This window comes from Myiozetetes cayanensis, unplaced genomic scaffold (genome assembly GCF_022539395.1).
Source record: "Myiozetetes cayanensis isolate MyiCay16 unplaced genomic scaffold, myiCay2020 scf2-11, whole genome shotgun sequence".
NCBI classification, from domain to species: domain Eukaryota; kingdom Metazoa; phylum Chordata; class Aves; order Passeriformes; family Tyrannidae; genus Myiozetetes; species Myiozetetes cayanensis.
This window is the reverse complement of record NW_026087411.1, coordinates 96073386-96092121: the sequence shown is the minus strand read 5'-3', so window position 1 is coordinate 96092121 and position 18736 is coordinate 96073386. Positions and strand designations below refer to the sequence as shown.

The 18736-nt window shown below is 35.8% G+C and overlaps 1 protein-coding gene across 5 annotated transcripts in view; it reads right to left on the bottom strand.

Annotated features, from left to right (window-relative positions):
• The window catches only part of SNTG2 (syntrophin gamma 2), a 233645-nt gene that overhangs the window by 113274 nt on the left and 101635 nt on the right, over positions 1-18736 (bottom strand). For 4 of the 5 annotated variants that reach the window (XM_050316361.1, XM_050316362.1, XM_050316364.1 and 1 more), the window contains exons 3-4: positions 7218-7274; positions 7074-7131 (exon numbers count right to left, since the gene is read on the bottom strand). In XM_050316361.1, coding sequence (XP_050172318.1) covers positions 7074-7131; positions 7218-7274 — 115 coding nt within the window. The remainder of the gene's footprint in view (positions 1-7073; positions 7132-7217; positions 7275-18736) is intronic. The other variant, XM_050316363.1, reaches the window with a different exon arrangement.

Sequence of the window (18736 nt, the reverse complement as noted above, 5' to 3'; positions counted from 1 at the left end):
GGACTTGAGCACAAGTCCTATGAGGAGAGGCTGAGGGAACTGGGGTTGTTTAGTCTGGAGAAGAGGAGGTTCAGGGGAGACCTCATCACTCTCTACAAGTACCTGAGAGGAGGTTGTAACCAGGTGGGCTTTGGCCTCTTCTCCCACGCAATCAGCAGTAGGACAAGAGGGCACGGGCTTAAGCTCTACCAGGGGAGGTTTAAGTTGGATATCAGAAAGAAGTTCTTTACAGAGAGAGTAATCATACATTGGAATGGTATGGCCAGAGAGGTGGTGGATTCATCGTCCCTGGAGGTTTTTAAGACGAGGCTGGATGTGGCACTGAGTGCCATGATCCAGTAATCACAGCAGTGTTGGATCAAAGGTTGGACTTGATGATCTCAGAGGTCTCTTCCAACCCAGTTAGTTCTATGATTCTATGATTCTATGAACGTGCATGTTCCAATGAGAATTTTCATCATAAAAGCCTACAGAACTGAAATACAATTTTCAGAAACCTTTTGTATTATGACACAGTTATTAAGCAAACCTAATTATCTTTTCCTGAAACTTGATCTTCTTCACAAGCATGAAGAAGTATTTGAACATTAGTGTGTTTTTTGAATACTGCTTTGTACACATAGCAAGAAAGCTTTGTTCATTATCAGGAACTTTTTTAGACTCATACATATATATAATATAATATATACGTATATGTATGTAAAACCTCATTTTGGGAAAGTACATAAACAGTTACCTAAATCTAGAGCTGGACAGCTAATTCACTGTTTCTATTTTTTACCCAAACTAAAGAATAAAAAGAAATTTCAATCTGACCTAAAATGGAAATATTTTGGTTTTCTTGGTAAAAATGAATTCTAGATTCATCTAGTTTTTAAATATTAAAAAAACTAACAAACCACAGACTCTAGAACAAAATTTCTCAGTGAAACTTGCAAATATTTCATTAAAGTTTTCTTCTGTCCAGGAAATACTCATGAATAATTATAATGCTTAAAAATATGCATTTCATTCTAACAATTAAAACATTAACATCTTAAAAAACATTTACTAGATCAGATTTTAAGCATATACCTGTTCAGCTAAATAGAAACTTAAAAATAGTTCTCTGCATCCCTCTGCCCAAGGAATTTTTTATGTTCAGATCAATAATTTAAACCTTTTGTTAAAGCATTTATTCTTCAAAACAAATCCCAGTAATATAAAATGTTCTAGAATCTCAACTGAGGAATTCATCTATCTGTATGTTTCTCACTATGTATATAGTGACTACTATTCTCACGAAATATACAGTGACTGCCATTCATACCACTGGACCTTAAATAAGTTCTTAACTGTCAGGCTGAACAGAAAAACTTTTCCAAATCAGAGAACAAAATACCTTCCTTTTACCTGTTGACTGATCTTCAACAGTGAACTTCAACAAGTTCATTGAGATGTTCTTTCTATTGAGAGGTACTGTCTTTTGTTGCCTGTCTAGTCTTAAGGAGGCAATGGTAAAAGAGAAATACAAAACGCTAAGAATGTTCTTCTGTGCCTTCTGAAAATAAGTTTAGAGAAGAAATCATAGGTCCAAGAGAAACAACAATGAGTAAGATGCTAACTTCATATATCATTAGCTATCCAATAATAAAGAAAAATAACACTGGTAAAGATAATTAAAAATTAATACTAGAAAATAAGAATAATGTTAATGTTAATAATGTTAATAATGTTAAAAAATGAAGACATTTACAAGTGATATTATGAAATAATGTCCAAAAATTAAACACCATCCAACTTCAAATGTTATCTGTTCTAATGAGGTCTTATGTTCAAAAATGGCCTTGTATCCAATCTTCACCTTCATTAGCACAAGGTATAACACAAATTTTTGATCCATTCGGGCTTCCTTATAAATGCAAGTAACTCTGGCTTAACTTGTCCTTAATATTGAGCTTGCTGGCTCAGTGGAATGAAACATCAGGGCTGATGAAGCCAAGGTGAGTACAGCTGTAGGGATGAAGAACATCAGCTGTGAATACAACCACACTGTGCAGCTTGACTGCGATCTCATATCATGCCCACCAACTTGTTCAGACTAGGCTGGGTTACCCTGGTTATACCACCCTTTGGGATGACTGGAGTCAATGTAAAAAAAAAATACCTGGGGCGGAGGTACAATTTTATACTAAACCATGTCCATTCGGCATGTAAGTGAAACTGTTAAAAGCCTTCATCAAACTGATACCATGTCCTCCAGATGGTCCTGAATGCAGGCAGCCAGAATATGATATTTGGACACAGTTTGTGTTTGCAGAGCACATGGTTTCAAGCCAAGAATATTTCAGTGGCTGAATGGCCAGAGTTCATTCCAATCCTGCCAGGGTATACAGCATCCTCAGTCAAAAATGGACTAAACATAAAATAGAAGATTTTTCAACACAGCAGAATGTGAGTTACAAGCCAACTTTTATCACAGAAGGTGGGAAAATGCATTCAGATTAAGATTTTAATGAATTTTAGCTCTCAAGGGAGAATCTTTTTTGAAAGTGGTACAATGCAAAACTAACCCTAACCCACTGGGTTTTATTTAATTTTGTTTACCCATTTTCATCACACCTCATGAGCCGAACCCCCTGTTCTGTTTCATCATTGCTGTTTGTCTGACTGCACATATTATATCAGATATGAGCAGAGCTCACAGCAGTAGTCAGATTATTGCAACTGTGTCTCACGAAAATGGAAAGTTGCATCAAGAGGACAACACGTCATAGCTACCTTGATAATTGTGCAACACAAAGCAGTAATCTTATTTGATGTTTAACAAACTAAAATTTCCAATACTATATGCAGTATGTCACTTGTACGTATGATGAGGTGAGATTTCGAAGTCTATTTATTCATTTTTACAATCTCCACCCTTCAGATTCCACAAACTCATTAAGACTCTTTAGTAATCAAAAATGGGAATAACATAGAGAAAGATGTAAACACATGAAAGCTTGTACACTTTACCCACATTTACCATCTAAAGATTCTCTGAAGTCCTTTTAATGGATCTCATGGATTCACTGTAAAATAAGTAAACCTGACCAGTATCATTCCTTTCCCAGTTCAGGATATTCAGTAACAGGACTGAGTAGGACTCTACATTTATTTGAGTGCAAACCTACAGCAGCCTTTACCACAAATAAACTGATAATACTAATTATAACACATATATGAAAATACTACACACCTATGAACTATTATCAAATCATCAACTGTTGTACAATGAGAGAGTACGATGCACTACAATTTAAGCCAGTTTCAAAAAGAAAACAGAGGAAATACAATACTGCAATAAATTACATTAAAAAAAAAAAAAAAGAAAAAATCAAACCCCAATTCTAGAGAAAGCCTGAATCAGGCTTATAAAATATTACTGAGAAGGTTGAACATTGATACTTCTTTTTATAATCTGGGAGATTATTAGTAATGTTTATAAAATCTTGAGTTAACCAGATGAATTGATATATAGGTAGGAAAAAAAAATGCTGGCTTCGGAAGTGGAAAAAATTACCTATGGGATTAAAATTACTCTGTAGTTAATTATACCATTCTACTTTTAAATTCATAACTGTGTTTGCATTTACTTGTTCTCATTCTGTCTGGCACAAGACTTTTGTCTCTCTGCAATTTACTTTAGCAAAAGCTTAGGTGGTGTGAAAAAACCTTTATTAGAATGGAAGACAGAATCCACAGAAAAAATTTAAAAGGCCTAAACTGGGTGATGAGTCATTGGCATTAGCAAAACTTGCTCTTAATACTGTTGAGGAGGATGTTTTCAGGAAAAATTCAGGACATCATTACAGTGATTTGCAACACACTGCACATTAGTCTCTAGGCCTGAATGACCACTTTATCTTGTATTTCAGAAATGTGAAGTTATGCTCTTGAACTGATATTCTGTGCATGTTTCAGTGAACTTCTTCAGGCAAGTCTTACTGAAGAGTGAGCCAGGACAGCTTACTTTGCAATTTAGAAACAGTGATCACAGTTGAGAGGTCAAAACTGTAAGCATAGTATTAACACTGTTGCTATAGAAGTGCTTGTGTTGAATAATGAAATGAAATCCAATTGTTCATCCCAAATAAAAAACAGAAGTGCAAATGGTATCAGCTGATGCTTTGGTTAACACCAAGAGAATCACTTCTTTATTTGAAAAAATTATATAGTATGAAGATAGCTGACTAATTAATGTGCTTAGGATAGCCCAAAGAGATCTAAAAAAGAAGTAATTACTTTATTCTATTATGTTTCTAGCTTTGGAACTAAAAAATAGTTCTCTCTCTAAAAAAAGTAAAGTTGGAAGCATGATTTTAGTGTTGTCATTTAGCAGGCATTAAGTGTCATAAAAAGTATTGCAAATTATCAGTCATTTTAGGAAATCAATTCTTTACTCATTAAGGACAATTTTACTCACAGAAATTCTAGGGTTTTACTCAAGGACCCAAAATAGTAAAAATCCCTGATAAGAAATCATTATAGGCCAATGAGGTACTTTCAAATGGTACTGCACGATACAACTTTTTTCTTTTTTGAAATTAAGTATATTTGGTTGAAAGCAGCAACTAATCTCACTGCTTAACTCAAAGCCACTTTTGAAGCCAGCCTATCACTTTCCCTGTTATTAGTACCTTATGTAGTGAAAGACTACTAGTGATGTTTCCACATCATGAATATAAAATGTTCAGTTCAAAATTAGGTTTGAGATAAACCTGTAAGAGCATTGTCTCTCCCTCATGCTTGACATTTCTTCTCATTATATTTAACATAAATATTTTTCTTGATATTGTTTTATATGTAAGTACATCTGTATTTCGGTATGCCTATCTGTACATTCATATATATTATACATATATTATATATATATACTGAGAAAGAATGCACATATTTTTAGAACACTTCTTATTTTCCTGTAAATAATATTACCAGATTGTTTTCTCTTATATTAAAACACTAGAATCTTAAACCAGAAGTATTCCCTCAAGGTCACCAGTGGGTTACCTTTGGACATATTCTCTCACTATTAATTATCAGTTAAATGTGATACTAGAAAAGTAATGCTGTGAATAGCCTTTGTTATTATCTTCCTCCTATACTGAATAGCAGCAGTACTTCAAGATTTGTGAGATCAGACATTCAAAGGAAAAGATTTGCAGAATAAGGTTTTGCACTTCCAAATTTTGCTGAAAATCTTTTCATGTTTTTTATAAATATTCATTTTCTGGAAGAAAGAAAGAAAGAAATAAAAAATTTTGCACTATTTCTGTTGCACAGGCATTCAGTAACCAGAATGGGAATCCAGGATGTGCCATACGCCACAAAAAGCATTTATATTTTGTTTCTCTGATCTTTAGCATCTGCAGAACTCAATGAATGGCAGAATCACTTAGGCTGGAAGGAACCTCAGGAGTACACCTGAACAAACCCCAACATATGCTGAAAGCAAGCCTGAGATTCTCTTCATGCCAGTGGGGCAACTGATACTACATAGACTACTTCCTTCACACCTTGCTAAATGTGTCAATATCTTCATGCTACGCACTGATCCAGCCAGGAACATTTCATTCAGGCTTGCTGTGATACAGCATTGCCCCTGGTTATAACCACTACTCATTTTGGAGTTTACTTGGACAAAAGGTTACAAGATCTTAAAACAAGTATTGGTTCAGAAGACATTTTCAAATTTGATAGCTGACCCCATAAAAATGTTGTTACACTTGTTACTCTAGAAATAAATGCAGTTCAAGAAAAACAACCATGATGTACAAACTCTGAATGTAAGTATTCTATATACAAACCACTACTAAACTTGGTTAAGAGCACTATGCCCTAAGAGGGCAGGAGATATCTTTCCTTGTTGCTGATTAATTTCCTGAATTACTTTCCTTAGACCCGAATGCTTATATTCATTTTATTATTATTATGCATTTCTTTTATTGGTATGGTTTATTATAGTGTGTATTTAAGGACCCTATTACTCTTTCATGTACAGTAACACAACTGACATAAAAACACCTTCTCTTCCTCACTGCAGAAATGCTATTATAAAATGAATCATTATATTGAAATATTTAAGTACTGTGCACAGGAGACTTGATACAGTGTTTCCAACATACTGGTATAGACAATATTCACCAGGTATGAGATGAAAATGGGTTATCAAGTTTGGGTATTACATTTCAAGTAAAATAAGGGCCCCCTGAAGTAAATGCAGAGGAAAAAAACAAGCACAGTCTGCAACCTAGAAAAGCACGAGGCTAAACATGGTGCCAAGCAAATGTGCTTAATCCCCATTGCACCAAAGCAGGAAAAGAACCTGATGAGTTCAAAAGATCATATCACTGGCTTTGAGTCCTTGAAAGAGCAGGACATGCACTGAGGTTCACAATGCAGCACTGTCTTTTTTTGAAGGAAAGGATACATGAAATTGGTTGACTTACTCTAGGGAAGAGAGGTAACATACAGAAGCTTTCCACATAAAGACAACTCATTTTCAGATATGGAAAAGAATGCCTCAGAAAATAAAAGAACAAACTAATCCCCATATCTGTGTCCACCAAACAAAAGACTCTACTTTTGTCAGCTAAGAACCTGAGTTGATGTTGCAAGGCTGTGCCCACACACATGCAAGATTTCTACTTCTCCTTACAGAAGAGCCTCTTTGTTTTCCAGACCAGTTCTCCAGCTTGCCAAGTTAAGTCTGAGGACTGACATGGTCTCCCAAAGGTTACTTTTGCTAGGTAAATGTCAATGTAATACCTAATTAGGATAGACTATACTGATTTAGATCTTGTGCTATCTTCATCATAATAAACATTACAAATCACTCTCTGCTGGTATCTAAGAAACTTAGTCATACCATACAGCAGTGAATTACTGTGTATGGAAAATACATATTTGGTTTGTATTTTTTGTATCCTCTGCATTATTAAAGTTAAGAACATCAGTAGATTTCCTGTGTCATAGTTTTGTTTCTGCAGTAAAAAACGATTCCTGAAACTATTACTTAGTACAGTACTACATAAGTAAATAACATAAGTTACCTGCTTGGTCTTTAAATATTTTTGATATGACGACAGGCACTTTGTGCTCAGCACCACCCTGTAAGAGAGGCATATTAACCATGAGATCTCAAGACTGAAGTGGTCATACCGAAATTAAAAGAAGAAACGAGAAGTTACCCATACCTTTATGCTTAAGCCCAAGCCACCAACTGGTTGTCTACGAAGTGTAACAGTTCTGTGCTTTAAAAAATTGTAGAAAAAATAAATTAAGGTGAAAATACAATATCTGAATGATCACAGAAGATGTTCCTAGGCCCTCATTTACTTTTTAAAAATTAATTCTCAAAGGCAACCTAGAATTAGAGCGATCAAGTTCAGTTTTGAAGTATCATGCAACACCCATTCATAGGCATTACTTAATTCCTTACTACAGAGAGCAGACTTTTAGTAAGTTTTTCTATCCCTGAGAAATTTTTATAAACTTTTACTTTGTTTTGACATGGAAAAACTACAGGAAGATCTCTGAGATGTGCATTTTTATAGCTATCATGTATGCATGATGCATATTCCAATTTTTCAATCAAAAATGTCAGTGTTTCCTAATTTATATATCCAGATTTCTACCTTTCTTTTTTTTTTGCAGCATATGCCGAAAGATTTCTAGTGATAGTCTGCTTCAAATAGTTAATTTTTTGCATTTCATATTTGACTGCACAAAGAAGATAAACATTTATCAATATTTTTCTAGAGAAAACTATCATATGTTTAACAGTGCGCTGAATTTGAGATTTCAATAATGTGTAACTCATGGTGCCTGACAATATAATAACAGCACTTCATCTGTTGACAATAATTATACACTTGATGGGAACTTTTTCTGGAACATGATGAACAGTACTGAATAGAATACCATCTTTCTAGTAATTTCTGAACACATAATAATATATTTTTTCTTTTTCTTTACATCAGAAATTATATATAAATACTCCCATATGTATACTCTCTGATTGAGTATTTTATGATTTCACTGATTCAGATAAATGGTTATTTTTATTTCAGTAATCAAGACCATAATCATGCATTAACAAGTTATTTTAATATATGTAGTGTTTTGTTTTGTTGGGTTTTTTTTTTTTTTTTTTTTTTTTTTTTTGGTAACATTCACCTTGCTAGATGTATGTTCATATTGACTCAGGGGAAAACAAAACATAATAAATCATAAGTTTCAGTTTCATTTTAGGAGGGTAAAAGTAATCCATATACTAAAAAGAGTTAGGAGTAGCTTCATACATTTTCAAAATTGCTTCTCTTCCCATGAACACTGTACTACACTAGTCTGTGCTTAAAATGGAAAAAAAATGGAAAACTATTGCACTATGACTCATGATACCTGCCATATCAAAAGGTACCTGACATAATTTCAGGGTATATAATTCAGTTTCATTAAAATTGAATTCAAATTGTTTTATAGGTTCTTTTCTTCATTTGGAACTGCATTAAAACTTTTGATCAAAGTTATCATACTCACTGACAAAGTTCAGATCCAATCTGAATTAGAACACATCCCTAACTTTAAATTCAGTGACTCATTCCCAAGAGTAATTTTCTATGACATGACTTCTGTCTGCTTATTTAATTCATGTTTTACTCCACCTATACTTGCCCCCTGAAAACATATTAATGTAATATATCCTATCACACAATGACGATGGAATAAATATTTCATCAGTGTAGTTTGCTTTAGCATGGTCAGACAACAAATAGAAAACTGCTACATGGATAGTTTTAGCCATTTAAAAAAAAATCCCACAAGCAAGGTATTACTTATTGGAATCTTATAAACTGAACTGTAACTAACATGCTTTTTTTTATATGGTTTGTAGGCAGCTCTATGAAGTAATAATTTTAAAGGGGAAAAATGTTATGGAAAATACCCTTCAAATGACATGAATGCTTGCTCTGAAATTTCCAGTCTTGATGACAGAGTATGACTGTTGTAATAAGTCATAAGGAAGTGATCTGATGTCCCACAAAAACTTAAACAAGTAAAACTATTCAAAATAGTACGGTGTATTTTAAGCACATGTAAGCTGGCCAGATAGAAAATTCCAAATCAAAATTTAATTGAGATAAGTCTACTATTTAGTGGAAATGCTTCTTGTAGGATAGTGACAATGCCTGGATTATTATTTAAAAAAAAAAAAAAAAGTGATCTAAAAAAAGTATCTTAATTGCTTGCAATAATATTTGTAAGGGAAAACACTTGTGATAAGGTAATTATGAACTGGACAGGTTCTAAGCATAAAGCAGTTCAAAGTCAAGGTCATTTCCTAGGTAATAAGGAAAGCAGCTCAAACAAATAGAGAAAAGCAGTCTATTTGGCAAAATGTGCTCTTGCAAAAAAACCCAATGAAATACATAAATCATGCTGAGTAAGAGAAAAAGCGACCTTCCTGCACAAAGTCACTGAAAAAATAACTAGTGTAATTCTACATCATCAGGAGATTATTAAAAGGCACATAGAGACTATAAATTATTTTGGTATTTGGCAATGATGCACAGTTTTAAATAAAACAGTTAACTCTGATAATAGATTTGATGATGCAAAGAAATTGGAGAGGTAGAAGGCAAGAACCAGAGGAATTCCAAATAGCTTGAGAGGTTTGTGTAGTACTGTAACAGTTGCCAGGATTAAATCTATTTAGCTTTATTTTTAGACTTTTCAGGGATGATAAAGCACATCTTTAAGGTAGATTCCTTGGTAGAAGATGACTAAATCTTACATTCAGACACATTCAGGCTATAGACACAAGACAAGATTTTAAACTTTTGCGGTATGACACACCATAACTGGATTGTTTTTTTTTTAAATTGCTTTTAATAGTAATGTATCTGTTATGTATATTTTAATGTAATAGGACTGTACATCGTAAGGCCTTGAGACCTTACAGTATATAGATACTTCTATTTTTAATCTTTATTTAGAGTAAGATCATCTTATTCCATGAATGAAAATTTAGTTTAGTTCTAAATGCAGTGTTGCTAAAATGCTTAGGGTATTTTTAATGCTAGTTAGCAGTACAATATGTAGGGATATTCATATAAATGAGATTAGCCCAACACAAGTATCCTCATTCAACAGAGCAAGAATAGAGGCACACAAAGATTTGGGGGTGATTAATTTTGTTTTAGTGATTTGAAATGCCTAAACATCCTTTTTTAAAAGTATTTGTATGTAATTTATCTGCTCAAAGTATCTTCTTGACCAGCTTCAACCTTAGATGTAAATGATCAGCATTTTAACACATTGTAATTTTACTAAAGAAGATGAGATGCACCTAACGCCTGATCAGTAGTGTTAATTTGGTGTTAGTTTGTGCACATGACACATCTAGGATTACGTTGCACCTCTGTTTCAGGAGAAGTATCATTCACCACTAGATAGTGAGATTACATTTTTCCTCCTGTAACCAATGAACTCATTCCCTGAATATCTTCCAGCATAGAAGACAACACAAAGCCAAGTCAAGAGATAACAGAATCTTTATTTCTGACTTTCTGGTCTTTGAATTTGAAATTTTATTTTAAAGGAGGAAATTAAAAACCATTTGTTGGGGAAAACCCAGAAATTCACATGGTTCATTATAGCCTAGTTTCACTTAATCCTTCATTGGGACCCTTAAAATTCAGAATAATATACTCATTACTGGAGACAAAACAAAATCTTTGGATGATTTAGAGGAGATTCAGCATTAGATACCTGTTGAAAGCAAGACACTACTGAATTCAACTTCAGGTTTTATAGGGAAATATGCTAAACAATAATTGTTCTCTTTTATTTGATCTCTTCTTTCTGTTCCTTCTAATTTGTCCTGTTGTAGTCCCACATTCTCTTCTCAGGACCTTTCTTTGCTTTCTTTCCTTCCACTTTGCAATTCAGAATTCAGAAAGAAAATTTTCACCTCTTCTTCGAGTCAAAGAATAGACTGTTTGTTTTACAATTCCAGTCTTGCAAACCATGCCTAGTGCTAAAATAAAGCAGGCTGGAGGATTTTCTCCAGCAAAGAACACAGTAAAACTCCTATTCATACAAATAAATTTTCTTTCCTTGAAAATGTTATTACCATCATCCATACTGCCTCACTGGGACACTACATGACACATGCCATCTCCTGATTTGGTCTGAGTCATTGTTTAAGAGGACTGTACCTGAAATTGTCCAAAACTGACACAGAGAGTAAACAGCCAGTATAGACAATTTGGAACAAGTCAAAACATCACCAGGGACCACATCAGCAAACAATATAGGCAACTATGGGCCAATGCTGAACTGTGCTATGTCTGTGTTTTATTTTCTAGTATAGATGAAGTCACATAGACCTATGAATGATGGATCTCACCATAAATGAACAAAAAGGACACCAATATACATTAACTACATGAAATTATTTAAATTAGAGTGTTTCCAATTATCCCTACAAGTGCTGGTAATGGCAGAAGCAGATGTCTGGCTGTACAGAGAATGCGTTAGTTGAGAAAAACTCAACAGAAAGTTGCAAATCCCTTGAACACAAAAATCACCAAAGGAATCTCTTTCTATCATTTCTCAGAGAAGAAATGAAGGCAGAGTTCATGGAAGATTACATCTGAGCACTTTCTCTCAGAAAAAGAGGGGATATATATATTCATGTCATTGAGAAGACTGAGGACATGCAACAGGTCAGTGATGTGGGAAATAATTCCATTAGTAGTTCTTATAATGGATGATTTCAATGTATTTTCCTGATGTGCAAATTCCCTTCTCAAAGCAGAAATCCCAGACATCTGTAATGCTGGTAGATGACCATCAAGCAAACAGATACATTTATGACTCTAGGGAGAAGACTCCAAAAACAAGTAGTTATGATCCAGTTATTAAAATTATTAGAGGTGCCTCTGCCTGAATTAAGATGCAAATGAGACCAGATGCCAAAGTCAATAGTACAGATTTTATTTAACAGTAAATGTGAGACAGAGAGAGATAGAAAGAAATAGGAAAAAGCAGAGTGGGAAAAAAGAGAGTGACAGAAATTAAATAGAAAAAGTATCACAACTCCATGGAACCTGGCAGCATCCTGTGGGTCTGGTTCTTCTGATCTTCTCAGTGGTGAGGGTCCTGAAAAACATAGGGTCCAGTGGATTAAAATAGATTCAGGAGATGTCCAGGCACCTCCATTGGGAGCATAGTTTTACACTCTCTTGCAACAGACTCTGGATTTGTTGGATCGCTGGAATCACATGAAGTCTTCTGGTGCTGAAAGACCTCTGCAATGAGTCTGAGGGGGTGCTTTGGGGATCTTTGATGGTCTATGACCCCTTCTCAGCTGCCTCTCATGTGAATGTCCCATGTGTACCTGGTTTTCCTGGAGTGGGGGGTTTACTCCTGTTTTGTGTGGAGAGATTTTGCCATCACACACCCAAAACCCTTCTCCTTCTCCACCCACTGAGCCCAGCTAGGGTTGATTCTTAACACAGCTGTTGAGTTTGGTTTTCTTTGTGGATACATGTTTCTTCCCTGAGCCTTGTTTACTTCTCCTTAGACCTGAGATAATTTGACAATAGTCTTATCTCAAGTTTGTCAGAGTCAGGAGGCATATTCGGGGTCATGGTGTGCTTCGGTGGTCGTAGATGAGCAGTTCCTTCTTTGCAGTTTGAAAAGAAAGTCTTTCTAGGATTTTGACAACATTTAAGACATTAACAACATTTCAGTCTCTTGCACAAGTGCATAGTGACACCTCCCACAGGAATTCTGCTTAAACAAAGAAGGAACAGGCGGGTTTGGTCTGCATCTGAACCAAAAATGCAGAGTAACACAGGAAATAAGTTCTAAGTAGGAAAATTAGGTAGGAAAAAAAAGGAAATTAGAGACCTGGACTTCTAGATTAAGGTTCTCCAAAACTCCTCCAGTAGTCACTGTAGGGCTGGCAAGATAAGCAAGATTTTTTTAGGTGTTTGGTTTCCTTTCTTTTTTGCCTTCTTAAAGAGATGGCTCAAGGAGGATGGATTTATGATCATCAGAAACTGTGGGCTTTTGTCCCAGTTTAAATGAGATACAGATGTTTTGGTGAGGATGAGCCACGAGAAAAGACCCAAACTCCTCCCTCCAAACAATTATAAATCCAAAATTAAGAGGTTCTGATTGAAGGAAAAAACAAAATGGAAAAGAAAAATAACAGCCCTTTATTAAAAGGCATGTGTGTATTGGCAGAAACAATCAAAAGAAACAAGTAAAACAACCAAGTAAAACAACCAAACAATACTCCTATACCCACAGACAATCCCCTTCAAAACAAAGCAATAAACAAGCAAAGGAAAAAAAAAAAGGTAAACAGTTCAGTTTGTGCCCTTTGGTGCACTTCTAAACACAGTCAACAGGGGCGCCATTGGGTCACTGGAGATGCAGAGTTTGTAGTGTCCTGTGACAGTCACTAGGGGGTGCTGTTGGATCACTGGAGATGCAGAGCCTGCAGTTCTCCATGCCAACCAGCAGGGGTTGCTGTGGGATCACTGGTCGCCACCACGTGGGGGGGAGGATGGGGGGGTAACACCCTCCAGTGTGTTGGAGAAATAAAAAAAAACCCCTGGATTTCTCTTCCCACACACTGGGAAAGGGGAGGGAGAGGGTGAAGGGAAACAACAACAAAAAGAAAGTCCTCCCAATGAAACAAAAAGCCAAACTCACTCCATTTGGCTGGTCGAACCGTGTGGCACAGTCCTCTCTTTCCCCCTGATGTGCACAAGGACCACTGTCAGGAAAAAAACAAACGGGAACGGGAAAGGGGAAAAAAAACCTCCAGAAAAACAGCTCCTTTCTGATGAAAAATCCAGGCAAGGTCCATAGCTGTCAAGCAGGTCGAGAGAACAACAGGAATTCCCGAGCTTCCACTCTGACCTGTGTTCCAGCCACAGCCAGCCCAAAAAACTCCTCCCCACATTTCCCAGGAGACGAGAGAAAATAGTAAAGAGGAGTCCTTCATCTCCACCGTTTCCTAGGAGACTAAATTCTGAGCAATTAAGCAGAGAACCAGTTCTTTTGAGTTTCTTAAGTGCTCACTTAATAGCTCTGCATGCAGTGGGCAGGGAGAAGGGAAAAATTCCTACTTAGTTTCTAGGAACCAGTAAAACCATGACAGCTTTCTTGAAATAAAGAGAGCCTGTACAGGAAGCATGGACATCATCTGAATTATAAAGGAACCAAAGCTGCTGGTACTTGCAATTCAACAAGGCCACAAATAAAGTTTTGAACTGTAGCACTGGAAAAGTTGACAGGTACAGAAGACAGTATAATTATGGATGCTGCTTCTATTATGAATATAAACTGGGATATTCTGTATTCAGAAGTGAAGGACAAGTTAGGAAGAGAATAAAACAAACAGGAACTTTAAACAGAGTGTCAAGAACAAAACCAAAATTGCACTAAATCTGAACTAAATAGGGGTATAAACACTCTGGAGAGGCAAGGAAAACTTTAATACTGCGATACAAACTATACAAGAAATGTAAAATAGACTAGATAAGCAGGTAGAGTTATCAAAAAAAGGAAGATATGTACGTCTCACAAAAAGACTGCACAATCTTGGAAGAGATTCATGCCAGAGCCATTTGAAAACATGAGAACAAACAGTGGAATTTAAGTGAACCATGACAGCAGATAGGTATAACTACAGGACAGTTAAACAAATAACATTAATAAGACAACTATCCCAACAGTAAAACAACAGATTTCAGGCTAAATACAAGCCAAATACAGTTGTAGAATCTTTACCAGTGGCCAGACAACTAGAATCATAACAATGACTGAAATAGGCAGAGAGGCAACAGGAATGAGAAATGTAACAGACTTGACTTAACCTCAGGTGGATCTGGCAGATACGCATAGGATATAATGCAGTCAGTAAAAATCAGGTCTCTGTCAGTCACTACTTCATGGAGCTCACAAGTACTTGCCCTAGTCTCGAGTATAGTATGCAAGATGTAGTTAATTTTATTACAGCTGAAAAGATACTTTGTAATAGCAACTGCTATGTACTTTACATTCAACGCTTACTGAACTATGATACTGAGGAGGGAACTATGCAAAAGTGAGGAAGTGTGTTAAATGGCAAAAAAAAGGGGTCAGCTAAGAAAATTAAAACTATAGGCAGTGTACAGAGTACTTATGGATACCACACTGGAGACACAGAGACAATGAACACACTTATAAGAAGGGCTTAAGTAGGTGAAAAATGAAAACCACACAGTTAAAGAGGAGGTTAAGAGAGGTAAGCACATAAAGAGTGATGGGCGTATATTCACACAAAGACAAGAAAATGGATCATAAGCAAATAAAATTAAAAACCAAAATTAGGCAGCAGCAGGAAAAAGAGTTTCAAAACCAGTAAAAAAGAATAAAAATTAATATAAAGCTTCAAATCTATTAGGGGTAAGAGGTCTGCCAAATAAACTAGAGGGTTGATTTATGATCAAGATATAAAAAGGCATACTCAGAGTCAATAAGGCTACTGAAGGGAAGATAAATGAACTCCTACCTTCACATGAAAAAAAACAAAGACATGTTTCTTCAACTGTCTTTGGAGCACAAAGGATATATGGGTCTGTCTGAATTTGAAATCACTTCAGAAACAAATTGACTAATAAATAGTAGCAAATCACCAGGGTCAGATACATTTACCATACTCTTGAAGGAACACATCAATGAAAAAAAGCAGAAGCTACGTAGTGATACTTCTCAATAAAGCTTTGATATATGATGACGACAACATTGAAAATGGTCTGAATCAGTCCTGAACTTCTTAAGCAAGAACAAAGTTCTATGCTATGAAATTTGGACATAAATGCACACCAACTTTGCAAGCAACTATCAAAGAAATTTCTACTCCGAAACTTCTTGCCAAAACTGAACTAGTATTTCCAGGGAAAAAAACACCACCCCATCTTTTTGTGACGTTACAGATAATTTCATGAACTGCATGCAGCTGAAAACCTAATGTTTATATCTCAGTCAAATATACAAACAACTCATTTCCCTTTTTGGTTGCCTGAAGGCTAGAAATAATTTTTCTTTCCAGACTAATTTGTTTAAGGTTTTACAGTAAAATGAGACAGACACTGTATTGGTCTTATAAAAAAAAAAAATACAGTGCTATAATTGACTGCCTGATGGTTGTGTAATTTCATTTTACTAGGCAAGGAAAACTCTTTAGACAGTCTTTCTAATTATCAATCTGAACAGGAACACTGAAATTAACTTTTTTTTTCTTTTTAACTAGTATTTTGTTTTGTTAATGTCATCCTTTATTAGTATCTAAAGTTTTTTAAAACTCTTTATTCTCATGGCTTCCAAAGTACTCAATGTGTATACTATAACAATCACTTATTACAGATGTGCTGCAAAACAGAAGCAATTATATACCCCCCACAGCACACCACATAGTAGGTTTGTTTTGTTTCCTATTTCTAGAAGTTTAGAGTATGAAGTAGTACCCTGCATGAAACTTCAGGATACATTTGAACAGACAAAATGTAACTAATAAAACTGTAACTGGCAGGATGACAACATGAAATATTCCAATCTTTCTGAGACCTTTTATTGTTGCAAGTTGTCAACCGGTGAGGCAGAAAATTTCAAGAACTCGAAGAATGATGTCAGACAGGGAATATGTTGAAAAGCAGATACAACATAAAATTTTAACCATACATAGGTACCATTCAAAAGAACACCATGTCAACAAATCTATAAAGAAGAGACTGTAACAGGTGCAATGCTGCTTATAACAGCTACAAATAATAATATAGCTGAAAAAGAATCCCATACTTCTATTGGTTTCAAAATGAATTATACTTTTAAATGTAATTTCGAGAACGATATGGTCAAATATCCATCTTTTAGGTATGAGAAAGCTCTTGACAGAAAACTTACTAGATTCTTCTAAGACACAATGACTCAACAGAAAAGTTTATCTCTGGAAAGGTCTTTTATGTCTTGGTATTTGTTCACCTGAAGTGACATGACTAGAGCTTAATGAACAACATGAGAAGGCAATCACAGTACCTATTTCTGATGATGTGTTTTAGCAAGACTTCATATCTACCTGCCAATGCCTACCCAGTGTGTCAGGTTGTTAACATCCAGGACTGGTACTTATGGTAAAGGATCTCTCATTAGGAAAAAATATTCTATCTATCTGTCTAAGTGAACAATGTACTAAGGGGATTTCAGAAGGAAATTCTTGCTGAAGAACTCCATTGATATAGACTTTTTTGGTAAATGACTCTGAATGCACCATATTTTACTTTCCTGTGTGAGTCTGCATGAAAATATTAATGAATACATATATTATTTCCAAACATCAGACTGAGGCACACAGTAGAAAAGGTTGGAGCACTTGAAAGAGACCATGTTCTTCAGCTTTTGTAGAAACTGTTCTAATGAACAAGCCCATTCACAATGGCTAGAACATGTTGGAAGCCAAAGATGACCAATGCTTTGATTTATTTTTGTTCTTTTCCCTTCTACTTACCAGTAAAACTACGGTGATGACCCTACCACCGCTGTCCTCCTGGACTGCCCCATCCCCTTGACATGCAGCAGGGAGGTTGAGTGGGGAACCCCTGTGCTGACTTCTTTCCTGGTTGGGCATCTTCCCTGCTGCAGGACATGGATGCTACTGATTTGCCAGCATTAAAGCTGGTAGGAGTAAGCCTCTTAAGGTAGGACCATAGCTAACAGCTGGGCAGAGGTGCAGAGATCCCACGTCCTCATGGCCCTCCTGGATGCCCTCAGGGGTAACCAAGCTGATTTCTGCCCCAACGTGATGGTGTTATGGTTACTTCCTCCCCCTTCATTCTGACCAGTAGTATTACAAGGTTAAATTCCTGGTACCAACTTCAATTGTTATCCTGAGTCTGAGCCCATGGGTACATTTTTATAAATTCCCACTACTACAGTTGCATTTATTGGAAAGAGCAGTCTCAGAAGTTCTCCTTACTTTTTTAAGTAATACACCAAATTTACTAGATACTACATGGCAGGTGACAATGGAAAATAAAAGCCAGTCTTGGGCAATGAAAGTACCACAAGGAATTTATGAGATAGGAAATTACTGAAGAAACAGATCCTGTAAGAATGTGAGACCCAGTAAAAAGTAGCATAAAATGCAGACATCCTGCTGGCTTTTACATATCCCAAAAGAACAGAAGAGGATGTTGTGAACAAGGATATATGAAATCTTTCACAAAGTTTTCTCCTCAAGATGAGGAGTTCCCATGGTGAGGACTTTCTCAGCTCACACCCTCCATCTTTCTAGACCTAGAGCTTCCCCAGCAAATTGTTCTACATGTATTTATCATTTTGCCAAATAGAGATCTCCACTTCTGTTCACAAACCCCTCACTTCTCACTGATCAGCTGTAAACTTCCACCTACCCCCACGCCTGCAGGTTGCAGTGCACCTTTTGGCTACCTCTCTTTATAGAAATATGCATATAAAACTACAGTAGGGGCTGCTCTTGCCAAAATTATTTTCATGTGGAACTCAGAAGAAAGACCATACTGAGGAAAGAGGGTATGTGTAGCACCCAAACAAGACATGGTGCTATATTGAGTTGAACAATATGGGCATCTACGTGACAAGGCTAGAACCACACAGCCTTATGCTAATATCT